Source organism: Sander lucioperca, chromosome 13 (genome assembly GCF_008315115.2).
Source record: "Sander lucioperca isolate FBNREF2018 chromosome 13, SLUC_FBN_1.2, whole genome shotgun sequence".
Lineage (NCBI taxonomy): Eukaryota > Metazoa > Chordata > Actinopteri > Perciformes > Percidae > Sander > Sander lucioperca.
The window spans coordinates 3,848,785-3,874,993 of record NC_050185.1 but is presented as its reverse complement, the minus strand read 5'-3'; the positions used below and the strand labels follow the sequence as shown (position 1 = coordinate 3,874,993).

General features: G+C 41.3%; 1 protein-coding gene across 3 annotated transcripts; it reads right to left on the bottom strand.

Moving 5' to 3' along the window:
- Nucleotides 1–1,850: 1,850 nt before the first annotated feature.
- On the bottom strand, nucleotides 1,851–25,698 carry wscd1b (WSC domain containing 1b). 3 transcript variants are annotated; one of them, XM_031311010.2, is made up of 9 exons: nucleotides 25,469–25,698; nucleotides 23,492–24,116; nucleotides 13,535–13,649; nucleotides 10,875–11,059; nucleotides 6,875–6,996; nucleotides 5,803–5,983; nucleotides 4,736–4,900; nucleotides 4,437–4,637; nucleotides 1,851–2,979 (listed from the first exon to the last, which is right to left on the bottom strand). In XM_031311010.2, exons 2-9 carry the CDS (start codon nucleotides 23,880–23,882, stop codon nucleotides 2,627–2,629), a joined length of 1,713 nt encoding a protein of 570 aa, XP_031166870.1. In that variant the 5' UTR covers nucleotides 23,883–24,116; nucleotides 25,469–25,698; the 3' UTR covers nucleotides 1,851–2,626. The 3 variants fall into 3 exon arrangements, with proteins under 3 accessions (XP_031166870.1, XP_031166872.1, XP_031166873.1); XM_031311012.2 differs by having other exon boundaries at nucleotides 23,492–24,122; nucleotides 25,469–25,676; XM_031311013.2 differs by lacking the exon at nucleotides 4,736–4,900.
- Between the last annotated feature and the right edge of the window lie 511 nt (nucleotides 25,699–26,209).

Below are 26,209 nucleotides of genomic sequence, written 5' to 3'. Positions count from 1 at the left end.
TTGACCTTTTTTGATTTTGCAAAATCATCTTTACGAGAAAAGGCTGAATTTTCAGATTAAAACACTGCCCCCAAATGCCACTGTCTTTGCATTGCAGTGGTAAGATTCTACACTACTCTGTTTCAGATGTTTCTGACAAGGAAGAGGTCCAGTAGAGACCAGCATGCATTCCTGATGCTTCCGCACAATGCTGCAGCTGTGTAGATGTGTGTTATAGGGATCTAGTTCACAGCACGGGTGTGAACCAGCTCATAAATCCAGGGATTGAGGCTGCTCCGAGGGATTGCATTTTGGTGTAACATTCAATGTTAGTACTTAGCTCAGGGAGGGGTTGAACCTTGTGGCTTGGAGCTTGAATCTCGCCTTGTCCCTGTGATAGCGGGTGGACACAATATCATTAAACCTGCGTAGTCAGATATAACAGCCCTGCAATGAATCCTTTGTGAAACGTTAATGTTCAGTTCTGTTGACATTGTGTTAAATGACCTACATAGTAGAGATCAGAGTTTATCTTGGAATTCATTATATTCAAGTGTCCTTTTATCTTTTGTATCAAAACTCTGACACAAAACAGTCTTAACCAAAATTAAAAAAGCTAAGCTGAACCCTTGTATATTGTTTGGGTCTGTTGGACCCGGTTTCAATGTTTGCTAAAAGAAAAATTATGCTATTTATTATTCCTTCTAACTCAAACTCGTTGGCCTTGGCTCATTTTCTGGGAAGAACATAAAAAATAACTTATTTTCAATGACTGCACACCCCCCCCTACACATAACTATTACATATGAGGTGTTCGGGTCTACTGGACCCGAGTGTATTTAATTGTAGGTGCTATGAAACTATGTTGTCTTTCTGCACCTGCTATTCCCACACAAAGTTACAAATTGTTACATTTCAAGCAAGTTCCCCTGTTCTGATTAAGTTCTAAGAAATAAGCACCAATAATGATCAAAAATCTTGTTTCTATTTTATGACCTTTTTTATAATTGAATTTCCTTGTTTTCTCACAAAAACGAAAATGATCATATGCTCATAAATGTGATCTCACAGGGGTAAATGGCAAATATGAACCATAAATGATGTATATATCATTGGTAATTGAGCTAAAGTAAACATCTGTTAAGTATTTTTACATACATTGTTATGGCTGTATTGATTTAAAAGCCTAATAATGTGGTGGGTCCACCAGACCTGGGAACATTGGCTGTGTAACAAAAATATGAACACCACACAAGGGTTAAAAAAGAAAGCATTTGTGAATTGCATTATTTTGTACAAGTGTTCTTGACATTGTGCCTCTCGTCATACAGTGACACATCTCCGTGCTGCAGTGGCTCTGTTGTCTTTTTATTTTGGTCACATACATCCTCTGATTCTACAGTTTTCCAATGTTATTCCTAGAATTGTAGTCTAGCTATTCAGATATCTGTACTATAGCCTGCTCGCCACGTTATGGATGTAAAGAAAACAGTAATGCGTCTTTTCTTTTGAAGTACAATTAATGAAAGCAGATCGAGGTGTACATTTCTCAGTCTAAAATGTCAATGCTTGTTTTACTGCAGTGTCTACAATTCAGCCATCAGGTGGCACTGTTCCTCCAGTCTACATCGGAAATAGTTAAAGTGGTAGGCCTGCACATCTACAATATCTGAACAAGTGAGTTCTTTTGCTCAGATTGGTACACTGAACAAGAGGGTTTGCTTTCTTTCAGTCACTGTTTGTGGGTAACCAAATCATCTGAACGTCATCCTTTACATTGGGAGCGTTCTGACAAACTGCCTCAGTGTCTGTTGAGATGGTGTCATAGTGCCTCTCCTTGGTCCATTAAAGTGAAAAAACATTTTAGGTAATCCGAGGGTAAACAACTTTAATAAAACTGAATGCATGTAATGAAATAAAATACTCATAGATCCAGATGGATTTCAGTTTACAGTTTTAAACAGTTTCATTGTGATCAACATATTTGTGAGTCCATGTATGGTCCAACAACTTGTTGCATGGAGAGTCCTTACAGCCACATGTAGCAGCTTTGAGGCTTCTATCCACCATGATCGCAAACCTGTAGCAACCAGTGAATTACCACAGAAATTCTGTATAATCTAAGTAATGCTAACGCTGTGGCTGTGTTAGTATGAATTTGTAGTAGCATGGGTGTATGCTAAAAACACAACATATGTACTAAAGTGAAATTATAAAGAGCCACAGAAAACCCTCTTCTACTAAAATGAGTCCATCCTGGACTTACTCACTCATATTTGTGCAGTTGGGCACTTTGCTAGATAATCCCAACTCTGCAGGCCAACAAATCATGTCAAATCCTCTATGAGTATTTGTCATATTTGCAGCTCTTCCGAGAGGCAGTCCCGGCCCCGAGGCTTTTACTCACTCTTCACCATCGGATTTCACAATGAATTGTCATGTTTCCTCCAGTGACCTCCAGTCTGCTTTCATGACTCTACGGCCATTCACAGTGTGTCTGGCTTATCAAAGAGTCTGATGGCCCACTTACATCAGCCAGTGTGTGTCTGTTCCCCGCAGAGCACTCAGGGGAAGAACGTCTCTCTCACAAACCCCTGCTGGACCAGTCATTTAAAAAAAGGGCTAAGTGTATGACCTTTTCAGATCATCATCTGGGAAGGTATTCCTGTGGAAGTCCGCTAAGGTTCCTGCTCTGCAGTGCCTCGTCAACAGTGTGAATGAAGGGGTCAATCATCTGTCTCATGTCAGGAGTGAATGGATCAAAAGAGGGCTGCTGCGCCCCCGAGCGCTTGAAATGGCCGTCCTGGTTGCTCTGGGCACAGAGCAGCTTCTCCTCAGTCATACTGACGTTTAGAAAGGCTGTGATGAGCCGGAGCTGAGGGAGAAGAGCTCTCTGCAGCTCTTCGTAATGCACCACCAGCAGGCGGCGTCCAAACTTTACCCAGCTCAGAGCGTGGGACGCCCACCAGGGGGCGTAACTGGAGACAAATTCTGGCCATTCTGCAGGTGAAAGAGAGCACAGTTGAGGACGTTTACTGTATGCCTCATTTCCGCTGCATGGTTCGGCTCGGCTTGACTTAACTCACTTTTAGTACCGGTTCTTTTCTCTTTTCGTTTTCTACTGCAGATAGTACCCCCTCAGTGTAGGCAGGATTCTCAGATGATCGGCATAGCGACACCGCGTGAAACTGCCGTGACATTATCTTCAAAGTCTCGCGTTGCCAGACTCTCCTCCACAGTGCTGCCGAGGGAGGTCTGGCTAGTCCATACAGCATTTCGGGTTGGGAGAAAAACGTGCTCTGGTTTATTGGCATTTCTTTAAACCAATCACAATCGTCTTGGGCGGCTCTAAGTGCCCGATAGAGCCACGGTGCCGCTGCTAAATAGCCTCGAGAAGGAACTTGTTTTGGTGGAACGTGTACGTTCAAAAGTAGTTTTAGTCGTGCAACAGAAAACTCAGATTGGACAGATAGTCTAGCTAGCTGTCTGGATTTACCCTGCAGAGATCTGAGGAGCAGTTAACCATAGTCCTCAGAAATCCACAGAGTTTAAATTACACACAAAGAAATCAGAATGGACATCCGGCCGAAAAGAGGAACATCTGGCGGAATTTCCGGCGGCACTGGAGCAATCCAGGAAGTGGAATGTCATGCATATAGACTATCTTCACTTCACTTGCTGAATCCTTTCATCTGCAACCAAACAGTGAACGCTGTAGTGAACGCCGTAGTGAACGCCGTAGTGTACGCTGTAGTGTACGCCGTAGTTTTGCGGGTTGCCATTTTTTTAAAATCTCGAATATAAGAATTGCAGTTGCTATTGACGGTAGCTTGGCTTTTTTTTAAGATTGTCGGGTTTGTGCAGGATGTCCCGTGTCGCGCTAGTGACGGTTCTCTCTGACCAATCAGGAGTCTGCAGTGTTTTAACGCCGCCTTCTAGTATCCGCTCAGCTCACTTGGAACCTTGACCGAGGTGGTACCAAGTAAAGTACCAGGTACTATCCACAACTTTAGCTAATGGAAAACAAAGAGCGAGTCGAGTTGAGTAGAGCCGTGCTGTATCATGCAGTGGAAAAGCGCCATTAGATGACAGCTAGTTTCCTCAAGCATTATGTGACTTGTGAATATAATTGTTAGATCTTATACTAACTGATGTTAAGGGTGATGGGGAATATTCGTATTCATATTCAGAGTGTCCTTAGTTATGTCTCTGATTTCAAGAGGTTGATTTGGGGACAAAATGAAAGAATGTGTTTGTTATTTGTACAATTTTGGAGCACAGAAAATGAATTAAGGTATTTTGATCTTTGATTCCAATGAGATTTTACTTACATGATTTTCTTTTTTTATTTGTATGAGCATTGTTTGAGGGAGCCTGAGAACTAAGACATGTCATTGCCAATGACTGCTTCTATGTAATTGTTGTGCATATGACAATAAAGAAGTGGACTGTACTACCTTTGCTTTTCCACTGTGCATCTGTGGCGTGTCCTAAATGTCCGGCACACTTGCGGTTGAATTCAGCCACGAGGGAGCGGTAAGGGTTTCGAATCAGCAGGATGGCTGAATCAAACAGCTCAATCTCTTTCTGACCGCTCTCGTGGGTCTTGACGCAGATGTTGCGGCCACTCTTCCAGTAGTCCTTCTCTCCTTTGAAACCTGGTACCAATGAATAAATGAATGGATAATGGTCAGCTGCGAGGCAATCTCTCACCGAGCACTCACTCAAACGCTCGTCTGAACAGTGCCCTCCTCACCTCTGTTGTACAGTGTGCCGTCGAAATAGAAGCTGCCAGTGTAGTAGCCAGTCACGAGCTCGATCAGGTGTCGTACCCAGGTGTTGCCTGCACCAGGAAAACTAGAAAGAGCCACCAGGGAGCTGGATCTCTGAGGCAGAAACATCCTCTCTTTGCACCTGGAGTCTGGAAGCAGATTTAGTGTCGGATTTAGTTAGAGAAAAAGGAGAGCTGCACCAGATCTGAAAGTGTAGATGCCGAAAGCCCAAATGGATGAATTTTCAGATCAAAAAGAAACACAAAACAGGTCACATGTGACACGAATTGCAACACAGTTGAGAGAGACTAGAGTTGAGATTTTGTGTCTGAAGTTTGAGATGTACGCTACGTTCAAGAGCAATTGCAAAGGAAATGACACAATGTTCATGGACAGTGTCAGGAAATAGAGTAGGATATTTTTACCATTTTTTTAGACCATTTTACAGGAGGAAAGAGAGGCTGGAATTTGAGTGTGATCTGTACAAATGAATGATGTGGCAGGTAATTGTTACATTGCCCCATCTCCCAGAATTAATCTTTACATCATTGGAGTTTCAAATAGGGCTGCAAGTAATGATTATTTTCATAGCTGATAATAGATTAGTTTGGTCTATGAATTGTCAGAAAATGGTGAAAAATGTCGACCAGTGTTTAAAAAAAACCTATATTTTTTATCTACATCAGTGTGTTGTTGCTGCTTTGAAAGAGTAATTCAAGTGGTGCGTGTGTTTATCATTTTGTTGCAAAAATGCCCCGAAGGGTTGTTGTGTTTTGATTGCAGAGTTACATCATGACATGTAGTGAGATATTTATCTCAAAGTGTTGTGTCTTACTTGGCTTGTGTGAAGAATATTCGCACAATGAGCTACATTCCGCAACAAGTGTAAAAGCAATCGGCAAAAACTGTAACAAGCTGGAATAGATTATTCAAATGTCGAAATAGTTGGTGATTAATGTAATAGTTGACAAATCTATCGTATCATCTTTGCAGCTCTAGTTTCAAACGAGACCTTGTCACATGCACATGATCGACACCAGAAATATCTCACCAAGCACAGGTGTGTGATACACCTGGTAGTGGTCATACTCAGTGGGTGCTGTGGGCGTGGCGTTGCTGGTGTTATTCAGCCCCACACACTGCTGGCTGTCAGACTGCTGGCTAAGACTGAAAAGAGAGGACGTCCACGCACAGAAACAGTGGGGCTTCTTCAACACAGCCAAGAGCAGCTCCTGCAAACCAAAAGCACAAAGGTTCTTCCTATGACTCATAATAATTTTTTTCTCTTCAAAGACTTATATTCTACCCATGGATGATGTGTCCAGGGCTGCAACTAACGATTATTTTCATGGTCGATGAATCTGTCGATTTATTTTCTCGATTCATTGATTAGTTGTTTGTATCTAGAAAATGTGGATCAGTGTTTCTCGGGGCCCAAGATGACGGAAAATGTCTTGTTTTGTCCACAACTCAAAGATATTCAGCTTACTGTCACAGAGGAGAGAAGAAACCAGAAAATATTCACATTTAAGAAGCTGCAATCTGAAATTTTTTCACTTTTTTTCCATTAAAAAATTACTAAAACTGATTAATCATTTATTAAAATAGTTTATATTAACAGCGATTAATTCATTGGTTGACAACTAATTGATTAATCGATTCATCTTTGCTGCTCTAAATGTGTCAGCTCAGTTCAGCAGGAAAGTCTGCATCACTCCATGCTTCATTCATTTTTGTTCATTATTTTTTCTCACTTTTGCAGTTACAGAAGGTCAGAATGCTCAATGTCAAAGCACGAGGACAGACAGCATAATCACACACACACACAAGCGCGCACACACACACACACACACACACACGCACACACACAGTGTGAGAATGAATCACAATGCAGCCACCGCCTGATGATGTGCAATATAATTTTGGGAGGAGACACAGCTGCATCCAGTAAGATCTCAGTGCGGGATCCAGACTGCTTCTCATTAAAGGCACATTCAACCTTTAATATTCCGTAGGATCCCACGTCATGAGACAGCTCTCTGAGCTATGGAGTCTCCTCTACAGAAAGCTATGTGCAATAAATTGATCATCAGCTCTGTAATTTCAAGAGGATTCATTCAAACCTTATCTGTGCAGGTCTCGATGCAGGACTGCGTGGTTAGGTTGGGCTGAAAGGAATGGACGGGGAAGGTGCTGATGGTGCTTTTCGGCAACTTGAAGCAACCGCGGTAGTGAACGTTTCTGACTGGAGAAAGACAAAAATATAAATAATACACTTGAAAAGGATAACAAGAATGGATTCGGTAGGATTCATCGGCATCGACCAGCATTAGGAAGCATTTTCATGTGTTCACCGACAAGGGGTAAATAAGGGTTTTTCTGTGTGGAAAAAAAGGGTCAGATTTAAAATGAAATAAGTTATTTAACATCATGGTTGCATTTAAATTATCCATCCTATACTTAACTGAATTCTAGTGTATAATACATTCATAATTCAGCTGCAAATCTCCAGAGACACTGAACCCTCCGATCATGAATATTAATACTGTATATGGTATTAACTTCTTATATAATATATATTTGACCTTGCCAACATTAATAATGTTGGGAATATCTTTAAAGAACAGAAAGCAGTTTGTGGAAGAGAAATGTTCATGGATGAGTATAGTGGAATTTTCAACATACATTAGCTTTAATTATGAAGTGTTTTGGATTATAAGGGCCAATACACAACTCAAGCAGTCAGCTATATATGAACTCCCCTTTTTATTCTATCTACTCTTAAAAAAGACACTTCCTGTGGGGATTTGTTAGGCTTGGACCCAAAAATGCAACAACGAGGCGGTAGTGGAAGATAAAGAAGATTTATTAAAGTGCTCATTTTCAGGTTCATAATTGTATTTAGATGATGTATCAGAATAGGCTTACGTGGTTTAATTTTCAAAAAAACACCAATATTTGCAGCTCCTCTTTTCACCCTGTGTGTTGAGCTCTCTGTTTTAGCTACAGAGTGAGACATCTCACTTCTGTTGGGAGTTGTTGGGAGTCGCACATGCTCAGTACCTAGGTAAGGACTACTAGCCAGTCAGAAGCAGAGTATGAGGACGTGCCATGCTAGCAGCTAGCCAAGGTGAGCATTATAACATGTGTTACAAAGTGACGTGCGTTCATCACGGAAGTAAAGGCTGGACTACAGTACAATAGACCTGTTTGGAGCAGTTTGTGAACAGTTTTTTCTGTTGGAATGGACTTTGGGCTTTTTCACTTTGCAAACCTATAACATGCAAAAAAAAAGATATATAACACAATAAAGGAAAGGGAAAAAGCCCAAAAGCATAATATGAGCACTTTAAAGTAACGGCTAACAAACAAAAGGTGTCCTGAGGCAGGCAAGCAGGCAAAAGGAAAGTCCAAAACAAAATCCAAAACCCACTTGAGAAACTGAAGACACAGAAGGCAAAACCACAAGGATGAAGAGACGCAGGGAAGAACACAGGGGGGAAACGACGATGAACCGACAAAAGACAAAGAAAGCACAGAGACTAAATACATGAGATAACGAGGGTAGTAACGAGGGACAGGTGACATGAGGGCTGATGAACAGGTGAGACACATCAGGGCAGGGCAGACAATCACAGAGGCGGAAAAACACACAAGGCAGGAAGTAAAACAAGACATGACACAGGAGAAACAGAGAGACTACAAAATAAAACAGGAACTGAATCATGAAAACATAAACAGGAATGGTACTGGGAAAAAAACAACAGAATGCAGCAACACAGGAAACAGTGAACAAATGACAGGGAAACAAACAAACAGGGAAGGACACACACAGGAGTAGAGAACATAAAACAGGAAGCTAAAAGACATGACAGTGGGAACACTACAAGGACTGATGACACAAAGACAGGCTGACAAGGGTGAGACAAGCAGGTAAGGACTACAGAGACACATGAGGTAAACACAAGAACAAAGAACTCAAAAAATGTCACATGGACAAATGAAAATAAACTCAAAATCCAAAGACCAACTGGCCTAGAGCAAGACAGTGACACTTCCTGAATGCAGCGGAGTCGGAACACAGCAGACAACAGACAAAAGGCAGAAACAAAAAAAAGCCGCAACCGAAAAGATCTACAAACAACATTAGTAGGCAATAATCGATGATGGTCTGTCACCGCATCGATGCAGAATTGTCCACATCTGCATCGCGATGCATCGATTCAATGATTAATTTCAACACCCCTAGTTGCTAGTTGCGTTTAGCCGACAAAAGGGGACCATGAGCTGGTACAGGGCACCGTGAGATGACAGTCCTTTCAGGGGCCGTGGCAGTTGAGTGTAGTCGACAATAAGTGAGTGTCATGCGGTGAAAACAGTTAAGTTTAGGCACCAAAACAGTGTTTAGTAATTGTGGTTTCGATTAATACACTCCCAGGACACGACCACGTGTTTCCAGGGTGAAAGTCTTGTGTTTTCCCCGGGATGCAAACTCCGCTAACCGGCTTGAAAACCCAACCCCGACCTCCATACGCTGACCAGAGGGTTCTTATACAGCAGCAGTCAATGTGGTGCATACGAAATATAGTGTTTTTTTGTTTTAGTAGCTATATGTACAAATGGTTCATTAGGAACAGATACAGTATACTGACCTGTTCCTTATATATTTTATTCTTTTGAATAAAATGCACCATGTGCACCACAAGTTATCAGTAACATGCCCCGTGCAGACAATATGTGTAGTCTGTGATACAGCGTCTATAAACTCCACAGAAGCTGCCTCAGCCAATATTCTTCTACAAATGTTATCAATCAAGTGTTAAATTGCAGTATGTGTGTCTTTATGCAAAAATGCACCTGTTTAATCAGCCTAAATCATGAAGTGAGACTACAACAAAGCAAAGAGTCCTATCACTCACATAATCAGCTTGACTCGTCATAAAAATCTTCCTGCCACAAGAGAAGCAATGAAGTGAAATCCAGCAAAGCTCAAGACATTAAATATGACAAAAAATATCACAGAGAGGGCTGGTGATGATGGTCTATATGTCTGTGGCTTTAAGCTCAAATTGAAGACAAAATATTAAAAAAATGAGTCGCAAAAAATTTATTTACATTTTTAAGAAAGGTCATTTTCTAAAACAGCTGGGTTCTGCATTTCTGAGTAAACTGGACTTAAACAGGAATAAGTCCATTGTGGACTATTTTCAGCCATGGATTAACACTGTAGTGCTCTAGTGCAGTGTCTTGAGGACAGACCAAGGGTATTGCAATGGACAGTAATGGAAATATATCTATATATTATATCACCACGACTGGTGATGATAGCTCACGGTTGCCTTAGCCAGAGTTCTCCCGGTGCACATCAGACAGATATAGGGACTTTCAGATGTTTCCTTAACTCAGCCTTCAAAATAAAAATTAGACTGCACGGTGAAAACGACTTGGCTTACAGCTTTTTGTGGAGAGGAGGAGTTCGCTGTCATCCACAAATCCGCCCAGCAACAGCCTGAAACTGCTGACTTGTCATGAGAGATTTGAGAATAGGCCTATGATTCATGTCACTTCATACAGTATATACATCACATTTTACGTCAAAGCTGAAAATATGAACGTGTGTGTGTTTAGTGTCTTTTTATTTTATTTTTTATATTCTGTGGGAAAGCCAAAAAAATAACTAAATCACAACTAAATAACACAAAGTGCTTCACATTAAAGCAAAGAATTTTAGCATTTAGAATAAAACAAGGAAATACACACAATAAAAAAGGGATGCTGTGGTTAAAAAAAATTTGGTAACCCCTGCTCTAGTGAGTATTTCTGGCAGCAGGATGGTGTGTGTCTGACTCATTGATTATGTATTTTTCATTCATTTCTCGACAACAGTGGAGCTCAGAGGAATAACCTGTACAGCATGTGCTTTTGGGCAGAATTATGCTTTAAATTGTTATACTATATTTAGGGGTGAGAGGTGCGCATTTCTACATCACATTTTGTTGACTGACTTTTGTTTATTTGCTTTTGAGTTTAAAAAGTTTTTTTTCTGCAGAACTCATAGAGCAACTCGTGCAGAGAATAAATAGCAAACAGTCGTGGGGCTTTTCTTGAGGGAAGCTGACTCACATTTTCTGTGACCTGGCAGCTGCTCCTCCACCTTGTAAATGGAGAGTCGGCCTACACCTCCACAGGGAGTCCCCCTCTCTCCCCGGCACACCAGACTACAATCCTCTTCAGGAGCCTGTGGGCTACTGATCCGGTTCCCACAGTGGCATTCAGCTCCATATTCCAGACCTGCAAACTGGTACCCACTAGCCACACACACACACACACACACACACACACACACACACACACACACACACACACACACACACACATACACACAATTATTGCCCTAGCCAAGGGCAATGCATAACCTCAAGCTATAGCCCTCAGGCTTAGCCATCCTGCATTAGTTAAAGTGCTCATATTATGCTTTTTGGCTTTTTCCCTTTCCTTTATTGTCTTTTTTTGTGCACGTTATAAGTTTATAAAGTGAAAAAGCCCAAAGTCCACCCCAAAGGGACTTACCATCTTCAACAGAAAACACTGTTCACAAACTGCTCCAAACAGCTCTATTGTAGTCCAGCCTTCACTTCCGTGACGAACGTGTCACTATGTAACACACGTTATAATGCTCGCCTTGGCTAGCTGCTAGCATGCCACGCCCTAATACTCTGCTTCTGACTGGCTAGTAGTCCTTACCTAGGTACTGCACATGTACGACTCCCAAGAAAGATGGAACAGAAGTGCGATGTCTCACTAAAACAGAGAGCTCAACACACAGGGTGAAAAGAGGAGCTGCAGCAATGTGCAGTACAACAAAGATGTGGTGAAAGAAAGGTGTTTTTTGAAAATTAAACCATGTAAACCTATTTTGATATAACCTCTTAATACAATTATGAACCTGAAAATGAGCATAATATGAGCACTTTAACATTTCAAATGTATCATTCAAGTCAAACTTCCCAGCAATAAATCCACAGCGTGGTCCCTCCCCTGTGATATTTGTCAGTGCTTCTCCGTCTGCACTCATCTGACTGTGTAATGCCTTTTTTTCTAGCTGAACTGCACTCACCTCTGATCTGTACTTTACATATCAAGGCTGTTGTGACTCATCCTCCCCGTTTTATCCTCCCTCCTTGGGAAAGACGGAGACCTCATCAAAATTGACATTTTCTTATGTCCTTTGAAGCTCCCTCATAAATTGCCTTGACTTTTTACTTTTACTCATCCTGGTAATTGGCCCACTCAGGTAACAAGCACGACTGCTTTCAATGTGGATGGGGGATTGGGAGCAGCAACTCTGTGTGACTGCATCCATCTGTCCTCTGCTGTTGTGTTTCAGCGGGGCTACACTGTGTCCTCGCTGCTAAGGTATTAAAGGACAAATCAGGCGCAAAATGAACCTAGGGGTTAATAACACATGTGTACCGAGTCGACCGTTCTCTGGGATATGTTTTCATGCTAATCGAATGTGACCAGTTTTATCGCAAACCACTAATTAGCTTATAATGCTAGTCGTCGGGGCACGGGTAAAGTAAAAAGAAATCGCTATTTCTATACCACTAACAAGGCTCAAAATAGCACCACACTTCCATGGTAGCATAATGAGGGTCCCTATATGTAAACTGAAGCACTGAGAACTTTGTAAGTGTACAGACAGTTTATTAAAAAGATAGTTTATAAAGACAGTACTGTTCGCGTATACAGGCAGGCGCCATCTTGAGAAAAGTCACGACCAGTCGACGAACGCCGTGCAACTAGTTACCAGTAACATAGCACAAGTTCGTCATTCGACTGGTCATGACTGTTTTCCTAAGATGGCGTATATCTAGGTTAATTTTGTCCTTTAAGAGGAATTACTCAAATGGGTCATTCTTTGAGTTTGCGTTGAAAGAGCCACCTGCCTCTCCACTAGGGCTGGGACGGTGTGCTTTTGTCCCAATTTGATTCTTTTCACGATACATGGGCGCCGACTGGATTATGTATCGCGATTTTCATTTATTGCAATTCTAGAAGTAATGCGGTTCGATAGTATTGAGTATTGCGATTTTCTTTTACTTCTTTAACTACAACAAAGGTTGAATAATACACTTATATATTATGAGACATTTCTAAAAACTGATAGTTTTCTAAGAAGAATGCAGATCAAATGTCAGTCAGTCTGTCTGACATTCATTTACTTTGTAAAGAAGAACATAACATGGATTCTCTGCATTCGCTCTGTTTTGCTAGAAACAGATATGATGTAGTCACCGTCACAAGTACCGTATGAACAGAAAATATTAAGGTGAATCATTGGTAAAACAAAAAACAGTAGATTCTGGGGAAAATAAAAGTTTTTTAAAAATCGTCACAAACTGTTTCCTTGCAGCTTTGGACTGTCAATTCAATGCCGCAAACTCAGCTCACACTGACCCAATCAGAGAGACTCCCACCACGGCTACAGGAAAGCACATATCTAACCTCTGATTTATTCACTAAGTGCTGTAGTCAGCTCATTCAGCTTTCTAACACATACACACCTCCCTCCTTCCTTCTTTTGCAATAGATCAAGCCTTCTGTCCTGGCCTGCTCTTCACTCTCCCCTCTCTCTCACCCCCCCCTCATCTATTACTGTCATCCAGCCACCTGGCTCGCCGCTGGCGCCAAACACAGGAGGCATTCATGGACGAGACTGAGATCCCAAAGCATTTACTCAAACAGCAGGCCTTCTGTGGAGCCCGCCACCAATGCATTACCTTTCTGAGCAAGTGTCTTGACACAGAGAACTGGTCATTTTGCGCAGGTCATAAAGCATGGTTCCTCCCAGGGCTCGCTCGCTGGCGTTGTGCAGAAAGCAACCCATGTAGGTTCCTGCATGGGAGAGAAAAAGGACTCAGACTGACACATTCCCTATTAAGGCACTCAGCAAGTGTCCTCACAATGGACAAAGTGTCAATTTGAAAAAAAGTGTGTTTGTGTTACAGTACCATTTTGTTCTGAAATGATTAATCAATTAATCCATTAGTCGGTCAAAAGTAAAACAGTAATGTGATTTGTCAAGAGAAAATATGAAACAAGCTTCAGATGCAGCAGTGGAAGAAGTATTCAGATCCTTTACTTCATTAAGTCAAAGTACTAATACCACACCATAAAAATACTCTGTTACATGTAAAAGTCTTGCATTAAAAATGTTACTTTAGTAAAAGTATGTAAATAAGGAAAATATACTTAAAGCATTAAAAGTAAAAGTACTCAATGCAGAACTCTCCTCCCATTGTAGAAAGTGTTAATGTTCTAATCATTTCAGCTGGACTTGTAGGCCGTTATATTGTTGGTTAGTTTAGTTAATAATAAAACATTGAATTTCATAAACTACATGTGTTTTGTGTGTAAAAATCATAATGTGTAAAGTAACTAGTAACTAAAGCTGTAACAGATGAATGTAGTAGAGTAAAAAGTACAATATTTCTCTCTGAAATGTAGCGGAGTAGAAGGAGAAAGTGGCATGAAAAGAAAAGACTCAAGTAAAGAACAAGTACCTCAACATATGTACTTAAGTACACTACTTGAGTAAATGTACTTAGTTATATTCCACCACTGCTCAGATGTAAAGGAGCTGCTTCTTTGTTTGATGTGATTGTAAATGTAACATCATTAGTTGAACCAAACAAAGCTGTTTAAGGGTGTCACCTTGGGCTCTGGGACATTTCATTGACTAAATGATTCATCAATCCAACTAATTGACAGTTTAATTCGATCATGAAAATAATCATCAGTCGCAGCCCTAGCATAACACAAATTACACTAAATATGAAGTTGATCATCAGGTTTCTTCTTTAAGCACAAGAACAGAAAAAGTACAATGAATGCCTGCAGCGATTATAATAATTCTGAATGCACAATGCACACATACCCACAACTAGCTGTGATTTGGACATAAACCAGACTTCCTCCGTCTTTAGTCTGGCACTGGCACCGTCCTCGAACCGTGCCAAAGTAGCCTTTGTGTCATCACTTACTCACAGTTATTATACACACCAGCATGCATTGTGAGCCGTTAATATCCAACTAATTTATACCATGACTAGGCCTAATCTATCATACAATATAGATTAGAATTATTCCTACATTACGGTCAACCTATTTACTTGCTCTAGAATAAGAATGACTCCTGTAGAAAGAAGGATGTAACGCATAATAGGCTACGACAGACTGTTATGATGTGCTGACAAGATTAAGGCTCCATATAAAATGTCAGCCAAAGTCAGCCTTTGATGTTATCCTTATCTTTGCCACATCCAGCTCAGCTCAGCTGACACATAAAAGTCTTCTTTAAAAAACACCACTCTGTGTGTGTGAAGGGTAGCATACAGTCTGCATTTCTTTGTGTGCAAACTTCCTTTACATTTCACCCCTTGGGTCTGAGACTAATACATATTTTTATAGGTCACATGCTAGATGTTTTTTACCCAATCAGTAACTGTATGCTGTGAACAGTTAGGTGTAGGGCTGGGTACCAGCGAATTTAATATCAAATGTTGCGTATTGAGTATGGAAAAATGCCTCGTCAATTAAAATACCTAAGGAGTCAATCTCATCAGCGTCAGTGAGCCAATCAGCACGCAGCATGCTTCTACCGAGATCTAATAATGTTGATGTGTGATTTTTAAGATTATTTTTTGGGGCTTTTCCCTTTATTATAGTGACGGTGGATAAACATGAACACGCAGCAAAGGGCTCTGGGTTGGATTCGAACACAGGCCGCTGCAGGACTCAGCTAACATGGGGTGAACGCTCTAACTGGGTGAGCTAGAGGCCGCCCCATAATGTTTGTGATTGGCTGTCTGACGTTACATGTCGTTGAGGCACGCAGGAAAAAGAAAGTGGATCATATCACTCCAGTTCTGAGATCTTTACACTGGCTTCCTTTCTCTCAAAGAATTGATTTCACCAACTTCTGTTGGTTTGTAAAGCACTGAACGGTTTAGGGCCAAAATACATTTCTGATCTGATGCTACACTATGAACCACCCAGACCTCTACAGGTGGTCTGGGACAGGTCTGCTTGCTGTCCCCAGAGTCAGAACTAAACAGGGAGACGCAGTGTTCAGTTTTTATGCCCCACATATCTGGAACAAACTCCCAGAAAACTACAGGTCCGCTCCAACTCTCAGTTCTTTTAAATTAATGCTTTTTGATACTGCCTTTCTTTCATTTCTTATACTGAAGTTACATTGTTGAAAATTGGAACTGTATGACAATCTATGTAAGCATATAAAGAGAATTTAAAAGTAAGACCGGTGGGACCGGCCCATTCTGGGAACGGCAAGGATTGTTGGTGGATTACGTGTATAGAGCTTATACATTGCATCTGCTTTTATTTTTTTAAATTGTTTTCAACTGCTCTTTAATGTTTTACGTAAAGCCCTTGCCCTGAATTCCCCTGTTGCTGAAATAAATTCAAAGATTTGTGCCGTAATGTTTTTTCTTTTTGTTAAAATGATGTTATTAAATTGGTATCAAAAAAAGTATTGTTTAGGAACCAGTATCAAAGTCACGGTATTGGTATCGGTATCGGTATCGCCATTTTTTTTAACGATACCCAGCCCTGGTTAGGTGAAAGTGTCTTTTGGTGAGTCGAGTGCATGCAGTTAGTTCCTCAATGTTGGCTTTTAGGGTTATTTCACAAACCCTTGCGTCAATATGTATACATAGACGTTTAAAAGGTTTCAAGGACACTGAGGATTCAGCTTTATGTTTACTACCAGCATCAAAAGAAACGGATGCCAACTGGCCACAGAGGAGGAGATACCAGTTACAATGAATAAAGAGATGGCAGCAAGGTGCACAGACGAGATGGACGCAAAGCAATGGACCGTGAAATCTCTGGCAGGCCGAGCATCACCATATCGAATTTGGGATTCAATCAGTCTGCGATGTCCTCTAAAGCCCGTCCAGCCGGTAGTGCTGGGGCGAGGCTGAGTCACCAGCCGCCTCGGGAGACAAACGCTGGAGAACACCGGCAGCTGCTGCCTGAAAGCACTCAGAGACGGGGTGCTGTGGCAGGAAGCATCTCAAGAGGCATCACCCAAGGTAAGGGCCCCCCCCCCATGCCCTCACCCACGCAGCGGGGCAGGTCATTGCTTAATCAAAGTGAAGGAGACGGCTGCAGCGGAGGGTTAATGGAGGGAAGCAGACCGGATTCCCAGACCTGATAGAAATGACTGCACTTAGGCCTGACACTGTGTCACTTTCTTAAACACGAAGACAGATGGCTGTGCTGGAGCTGATTCTCCCCCGCAGAATTGGATGGAGACGGCTAATGATGCCAACTATGAGGACATGTGCCACAGCCACGGGTAGCATGTGCGCCGAGTGTGTCCATTAAAGTGGGCTGAAGAGGGTTCTCAGTCTCACTGCTGGGTCTATAATATCCTTACAGATGTGAGGAGAGTCATCCAAACCTCAGCAGAGAGGGTCTCAGCTTGGTAGGCTGACCCACGCCGGGGTCAGAGAGAGGATCATCTCAACAGGGTTTGTCCTGGGAAAGCTGAAATATCACGTGCCCACAATGAACTCCTAAATCCATCAGAAGATGTGCGGTACATGGGGTTGGGGAGTACCATCCCCTCTCTCTCCCCCCTTTCCGGTGTATCTGCACTATTTAAAAAAAAAAAAAAAGAAGATGTACATGTGTTTGGGGCGTGTCATCCCCTCTCACTACACTGTCTCATAAAAATGCATATTTTTAAAGAATTATCTTAAAAAAAGATATAGATGGGTTTGGTTTCAGAAATGGGGAGGATCCAATGAAATAATACAAATTGATATGTACTGTATACAGTATATATAGTAGATATAAAGAGACTTGTTTAATCGATTTATATGTTATAAACAAATTCATAAAGATTAAATTTATTCAATTTAACCCTAAATTGCTGATGTCTGACAATAATAGAATAGATTAGCAGTAAAACATAAGTGTTAGAAAAACTAAATATAATGGAGACAGTTTCAAAGGTAATATGCTGTAAATATAAGTATAAAAATGTTGTGTAGGGATGATGTAAAATGTTTTTTTTTTTTTAAATAAGTATGTACATTCAACATAATATGCTAATATAGTTTATTGTGCTTGCCATGAAAACAACAAAAGAAAAAATTGTATGTGCACTAAACCTCTGTAACCCATGCTTAAAATCCTTTCTGATATTTTCTGATAGCTCCTGGATTCACATCTTTACTCCAAAGAGCTCTGTGATCACAGTCTTGTCTTTGACTGATTCTAGAATTTCTGATTCTAGAAGAATATTAACTGTATATAAAAATAGAGACAGTACAGTTTTCAGTCCTGTGCAGGTGTTCTTTTCAGATTGCCTACAGCCCTAACAACCGAACATGTTTGTAGCCTGAGAGGAAAGAGTCTCTGCTGCTCATTGCTGTCACCGCACGGTAATACTGTATATATTTTTATCAACTCAGATCTTCTCTGATCTGGATTGTGGCAGCTGGACAGTCAGAGGACAATATTCAGAGAGAGCTCAGTCAGGAAATCAAACCTCAACCAATAAATGGCAGGGGACAAAATAGGATTTTGAAAATTGAGGTGGGGGGGGGGGGGGGTATGGGTGAACAATATTGCTTACTTCTGCACATCTCTGGGCGTGTAATCCTTCTGATATGTGCTTTACATATCAAGGAAGTATGCACATTACAAAGTTTCCAGCAGCAGACACAAAGTGTTAGGCATCTCCCACTTTCATTATCAAACGTTTGGATAGGTAGGGCTCATGGATCTATAACATCTAAAAAATAAAAAAAATACCTAAGGAGTGAATCTCATCAGTGTCAGTGAGCCAATCAGCACGCAGCACGCTTCTACCGAGATCTAATCATGTTTGTGATTGGCTGTCTGACGTTGCATGTCGTTGAGGCACGCAGGAAAAAGAAAGTGGATCACATCACTCCAGTTGTGAGGTCTTTACACTGGCTTCCTTTCTCTCAAAGAATTGATTTCACCAACTTCTGTTGGTTTATAAAGCACTGAACGGTTTAGGGCCAAAATACATTTCTGATCTGATGCTACACTATGAACAGCAGCAGACACAAAGTGTTAGGCATCTCCCACTTTCATTATTAAATGTTTGGATAGGTAGGGCTCATGGATCTATGAATATCTAAAAAATAAATGCATTTGCAAACCTTCCCACCTGGCTATTACTGCTATGTACTGTGTGTCAAAATAGTCAGTGAAAGATAGAATAAAGATAAACATAAAGATGGAATAAAGAATTTAAAAAAAATAAAACAGTGAAAACATGAAGGTTAAATAGCAAATGGACCACAGACCTAAAGATATTATATTCCAAACACAGAGACTCTATTTGGCTTGTGATAGTCTTGCATATTTTTTATTATATTCAGTTTTTTTCTTACTTTTCCTAATTTATGAATCCTTTGCTCCAGAGTAGAGCCTGGCAGATATATATCAGCCTTCACAGATATTTAGGTACTAGCATACATTATACATCAGCTAATAAATATAGAGTCATTGCATTACAGAAATACCAACGATATATTCAGGCCAATATAGCATATACATTTATTATGTCATATATATATATATATATATATATATATATATATATATAAATATATATATATATATAAATATACAAATAAAGTTTGAGAGATAGCACTGACAACTATATTTTAATATAATTAAATGCCTTGCTCACTACATCGCTATGTCACAATTCTTTGATAACCAAATTTAGAGGAATCTTATCAAAAAAGGTGTCTATTTTTTTAGGTTATAGTTCAAAATAAATAGTGGCCAATAACTTCTTTTTAGGCTTAATCATGCGGTATCTGTCTATGTTCGAGGAGGGTATCAATCTTCTCATCAAGCCCTCGGCAAGAAAGCAAATAATTGTATTTCCTGAAATGCTGAGCTTTTCTTTGCCGTCATTTATTGAGTAAAAACGCATGAATCTCAAATGTAAGTTTTTTTTATCTTATTGTCAATTGATTTTTGTACATTTTAGACTGTTGGTTGTACAAAAACAACTTGAAGGCGTCACCTTGGGCTCTGAGAAATTGTGATTTTGTGATTGACTTAATGACTTTTCAATGAATAAAAAATGTATCTACAGATTGATCAACAATGACACCAATCACTAGCTGCCGCCATACAGTAGTTTGAATGTTACACCAATGTCGCATATCATTTCTGATGCGACTTTCTAGCGTTTTAGGTGGCACTTTCTTACTCAGCTAAATAAATGCAGGGAAATGAAGAGGGCAATTACTGGTAAAGTGTTTCTACTCACTGTGATTCAAGCACAAATGATGAGGTGCTAAAACTGGACTATCACGGGGTGTTCCGCCAAGGTTTGCAGTCATTAAACAGCTCTCATGCATCCAACACAATCTTGTTATCCAAATCTCACAGCTGAACTGGTCTGTACTCAAATGTGAAGCTACAGCCAGCAGACACTTAGCTTAGCTTAGCATGAAGACTGGAAACAGGGCTAGCTCTGTCTAAAGGCAACACAATCTGGCTACCTAAGGTAACATGTCATATCTTTATTGTTTAATCCATGCTAGTCTCGCATTGCCAGACCTATCTCCACAGCACTGTGGACTGGAGTATGATCTGGCAACAGGAGCAAACACTCCTGGGTAGGAGAAAAGAACGCTCTGGGTCGTTGGCATTTCTTTAAACCAATCACAATCATCTTGGGAGGCGCTAAGCTACTCAAGGCGATGGTGGTTCTGCTAAATAGTCTCAGGAAGGAACTTGTTTTGGTGGAACATTTGCACCCCACAAAAGAAAACGCCACATACAATATTAAATGAAGTTAACTGTTGACACAATACAGTAACGCAAGCTATTTAAATTAGCTGATACATGGTTAAACATCATTGGCTCCTACCAGTGTATCACTGTGTGTATTTTGTCCACAGTAATTTTCCTGTCCCAAAACGTCCCAGTTAGAGAGTAAACGCCGTAAACATATTCTTTGTAAATCTTTACAATCATTCCTAAGCAGGCCTGCCTTGTTGCACCATCCACATTTTTCTTAAAACTTGCCTTGTTCTGGTTAATGTTGCTCGATGCGACCTAAGCTTAAAGTTAACACAAAGAAAGCGGAAAGTGAGAGACATCTGGCGGAACTTTCGGCGGCACCGGAACTATCCCTCACATGAACCAAAAACTTAAGTGTAAAAACCACTAGTGGTGGTTTTATGGATGGTTTTGTGCTGCTGGACTAGGGATGGGCGTATCGATCCTGTGGTATCGATAGATCGATATACTCACACTACTCATTTGGCATCGATTTCCTTAAAAAAATATCAATATAAACTAAAAAATAATAATTGGGGGTGTATGCATTACTTTCAGCTGTTTTAGATTACTTACTTAAATGACTATGTGCCGGGACACCCCTGTACCTGGCGGCGTATTGAGCTGGCCCATGTCACGTGACAGGAGACGAGCGAATGAGCGTCAACGTGCGACACAGCCGACAGCGACACAGCCAAGGGCCTGAAAATGTGTATGTTTTTGTTCATATTTAATTTATTTCATTCATATTTATGTTATTTATTTTACTTTTAATTTTATTATGTATTGACCATAATACATTTTGTATAAATGGTCTGTATTTGTCTTGTGATTTGTCTTAAATGTAATAATATTTTTACTGACAAAAATTGGCAATAAGAAATTAACGGTATCGGTATCGATATCGATGAAAATGCAAGAAAAAGTATCGGTATCGTATCGAATCCTAAAAGTGTGGTATCGCCCATCCCTATGCTGGACTATTTCTTTTGGCTTGGGAGCAGTGACTTCCTGAAGTCTTCACTGGTTGCCTATAGCAACCTCACGGTGACAAGTGTCTGGCACATGGATTAAACAAACGAGATATGTGTTACTGAGTGAGCTTTAGGGGTCGATTTGTAAGCCTCGGACAGAGCCAGGCTAGCTGTTTTCCTGTTTCCAGTCTTTATGCTAAGCTATGCTAAGCTAAGCTAACCAGCTTCTGGCATTACAGTAGCTTCATATTTACCGGATGAACCTACAGCTTCATGGTAGCAATCTTATTATCTAACTCTCGGCAAGAAAGCAAATAAGTGTTTTAGCGCTGACTGAAACTGAGAAATGCACTTATTGTTAAAAGGTGTATTGTAGAGGGTTATGAATCATATCAGTAGTGGGGCCGTGCTTTTTTTTCTGAAACCTTCAACCAGCTCCTCTTCCAGAGCGTATGGCACAATAGACCTGGGTAATTTAATTCTGAGTCCTGGGTAATACTTTTAAAAAGGAACTGTTGCCAGGTGGCTGTTTCTGAAACAGATCTCATTCCTGCCTGCAACATTTTTCATCTGTATTACCCTTCTTAGTGACTGAGCGGTTATGCAGTGTCTGTTTAAAAGAAGGATTAAAAGCTCTTGTAGGATGCTTTTCAAGAATGAGCTGGAAGAATAAATCTTCCACTGGAGGTAATTCCATTGTTATCTCATTTCAACAAAAATGGCAAAGGCACTGACAGGCACTGTTAAACAATAGAGTAAATCTCTAAAGTAAATATCCTAAAGTAATGGCGAAGGCTACTTAACACTGAGTGCAAGTTAGGAATCATATCATTTTTATCTTCACAATTACTAATTTATTTTCAAGAAACTACTTTGGTGCCTGCCTGCCTTTTCCTTCTTGGTTTTCAGAGGATCAGTAAGCAATATGCCTTATCTACAAGATCTGAAGCAGCCACAGGTAAAATGTCATATAAATGTATAATGCCACTCTTCTAAATGTTCTAAGGTCATGATTATCTGCTCATAAATGTCAATGAAGCCTGCTGTGAATGCGACATGGAAGCCGTGTGCAGAGAGTGTATTACCTCGGCTCCAGGCCATCTGAGCTAAATCCTAAATCACAAAATAGAAAATAAACTTGTGTATTTGCTTCTTCATGTATTATTCACAGGAAAAGCAGCGTCTCAGTCGACACATATACACCAGGATATTTCAATCACACATCTCCTCCCTGCCACTGCTCTATATCAGACGATCGTGTTAAAGCTGAAAGCTTTTTCACTGACTTTGCAATGTCTGCTTCTGTTTACTGGCAATAAAGGTTCCACGGCTATGGATATACAAGGTCAGTTAATGATTGGCAAAACTGCATTAGATGTTGTGATGAGGCCACACTACCACGAGTCTGTCAGGTCAACTGTCTTTTAGCAGCCATATCAGAGATCCCTGAGGTTAAAACGGACAACAAGTTAAAGCACGACATAATTCATTAGACTGTATTCATTTTGCTATTCACCTGATCAGCTGACTATCGCTTTCATGTTGTTAACATCTCACTGGCACACTAATTAATGTAAATAGGGCAAGCAGTGGCCAGTGGTTCCATGTTAACATTCACACTGGCTGCTTTGCTGCTTTTGCCTGCTGGCCACTTAGCTAGAAGGAAATATGTTTGTGAAGTTCTAACTCAGCATTCAAGACCTGTACTAAAGACAGGACAAATCTGTTGATTATTTTCTCGATTAATCAATTAATTGTTTGGTCTTTAAAATGTCAGAAAAATGTGAAAATTGGTAATCAGTGTTTCACAAAGAAGCTGGAATCAGAAGTTTTTTTCATAAAAAATAACTCAAACCGATTAATCGATAAATGTATACTGTAGTTATTTACCTTTATGTCTGCTGTTCCTGTGGAGAGAGACTCTCTGCTCTGGGCTCTCTGGCAGCAGACTGTGAAACCAGCGGTGATGCACGTGTTGGACCCCCAGGCTTTGGGAAGCGGGCCAGTGTCGCCCTGCCTTGGCTCCCCCTGCGGACGCAGGCTGAATGGCGGCCCATCTGGAGCGCGCCCTCACGCCCAGGCCTGCTGCCCTGAGGGCGGTAGGAGGCGCTGCGAGGGACAGCAGAGGCGGCAGGCTGGCCAGGTTTGGCTGTGCTACTCTGATGCTAGAGCGCTGCAGCAGGAGGATGCTGCCTGCCATTAGATAGGCAATACCCAGGCAGAGCAACAGCATCTGAGCCCGCTTCAAGAGGCAGTGCAGTCTGTAGTGGGGCGCCACCATCCTGGTTACTGTCGCTCACCTCAGTGGAAGGCCATTTCATGGATTAGGAGTGAGAAGATCTGACTCATTAGTTCATAATCTTGGATAGACCTGCAGCATCAGGTCATGCTGTAGACATTGTGTCTTGGTCCTTCATCGTCCAATAGCAGCAATGGATCAATGGATGTGTCAACAGAGAGGGGTTTAATATCCAAGGCTGTGGTCACTGACTCCAGGATGATCCTCAGGGAAAAGCTGAGGCTCAAAAACAGAAAAAACACACACAATGAGCTGGATTTAAAGCACAAGTGTATTTCTCTGTATGTGAGCACAATCTAAGGGAAGGCAAGTGTGTGCCCGGCGGATTAGAGGCAGCTCATGTTGACATATGGGCTTGTGTTTCTGTCTTGCAGCATCTTGCAACACATCCCTTGGTGTCTGCTGCTTCATTGCTTTCATTCCTATTTGTTTTTAATTCAAAAGCCTGCCTTCAAGTTGTGTTCTGCAGTTCCTCTGATTCCTGTTTGGTCTGTGTGTCATGGCTTTGTGCTCTCCTATCACATTCATCTGTTTTTTTTAAAAAAGAGGGGAAAGTTAAGAAATAACACCAACCTTTACTAATATGGCTTTCAAAGTGGATTCTCTTTCAATTCCCGCACTGTCAGATTATATTTATCTGAACACCGGCAATATCTAAGTCTCAGTTATCACGGTCAAATGACATCATGTGATAAAAAAAACTGTCTGGAGAGCGCATTATGGGCGCTTGTGAAATGGGGATTATCATAGCAGTATGCAGACAATCTGGAGAGATGAATAAGTGATGAGTAGAAATAAAACATGCAAAGATGATATGTTGAAGATTTCTGAATAATTAGGGTGTAAAACACACACACACACACACACACACACACACACAACTGTGTACCAGGCTTCATAAAACACTGTGAACACTGGTTCACAGTGTTTTATGAAGCCTGGTACTTTGACTGGAGAGAGGACCAGTGAAGTGCAGCCCTGACCTGCTTCTGGGGGCTTTTTTTCGGTCACTAGTTTCTTGCAAGTCCCTCTTTGATCCAGCTGTTTTTACTTCCAGTCTGTAGAGGTGCCCACGTTACACCAGCTATGTTTGTGCTGTACTCTACTGTACTACACCCCTCAGTAGACTGAGTCTCTCCTCAGATGATATCCATTAATGCCCCGTTGGGTCGGTGGCCGTCACACACCGTCATGCCCTTCAGCTCTACTTTTCAACACCCTCCCCACCCCCCACCCCCCACACACACCCCCACCTCCACACCCCACACACACCCCCACTCCAAAAAAAGTAGGGGTGCGGTAGTGCTCCCGAGGATAGAAGCAACAGTTTGCACATTGAGTCTCCGATCAAGTCCGAGTGCCCAAGTTATGTTAAACTCCCTTTTTTTTTTTTAACGCAAAATAATCCTAAAATATCCGCGCCTGTCTGTTTTGACGTAGATGGATGATGGATATAATCCATAATAAGCGTGAGCAAACACGCATCACCTATTTAAGAAAACGAGGTCTTCCATCTTTTCACTGTGTCTCCACCATTTACAGTAGAGGCTATACTTGTACATGCTTACCTTCAGCGGTGGAGGGGTACGCTCGGCATCCTTGTTTCGAGCGACCACTTATGCCGTTACGATCGCCGTGTTCCCCCGCTTACTGTCCAGTGAATGTCTCCTCGGTTCTCCAGCATTTCCCAGAGCTGGGGTTATATAAACTCTCTCTCTCTCTCTCTCTCTCTCTCTCTCTCTCTCTCTCTCTCTCTCTCTCTCTCTCTCTCAGCCAGCCAGCCAGTGCTGCTCTCCGTCTCTCTGAAAGGCTGGCACGGCGATATATAGCACAGGCAGTATGTGTAAATGTGTGTTGGGAGAGAGACAGAGAGAGAGAGAGAGAGAGAGAGAGTGAGATGGGGAGGGGGAGGAGGATGAGGAGGAGGAGGGGAAGTCAGTCTCATTTGCATTGGTGATCTACACGCGTCACAGCAAACGGTAGAATCGTGTCCAGTAGTCTACAGCTTTGCCTTATAGTAAACACCGATCTTCGTATGCACCGTGCCTTTATCTCCATGCACTCTATACACTGGACCAAGATTTTGCCATGACTCACTTAAGAAGTGCCCGAGCAGCATGCACGCTTCAGCTCACTGACACGCCACTTCTTTCGCGGGTATAAAAACAACTGTAAATCAGCCATCAGCCATTTGAAGGACATTTTTTGTGCGTATTTGGTACAGCAAGCACGGGTTTCCCCAAATCCAATACTGCAAGGTTGCTTTTGTCATTATAATGGAGGGCAAGGAGCAAGCAGAACATCGGGAG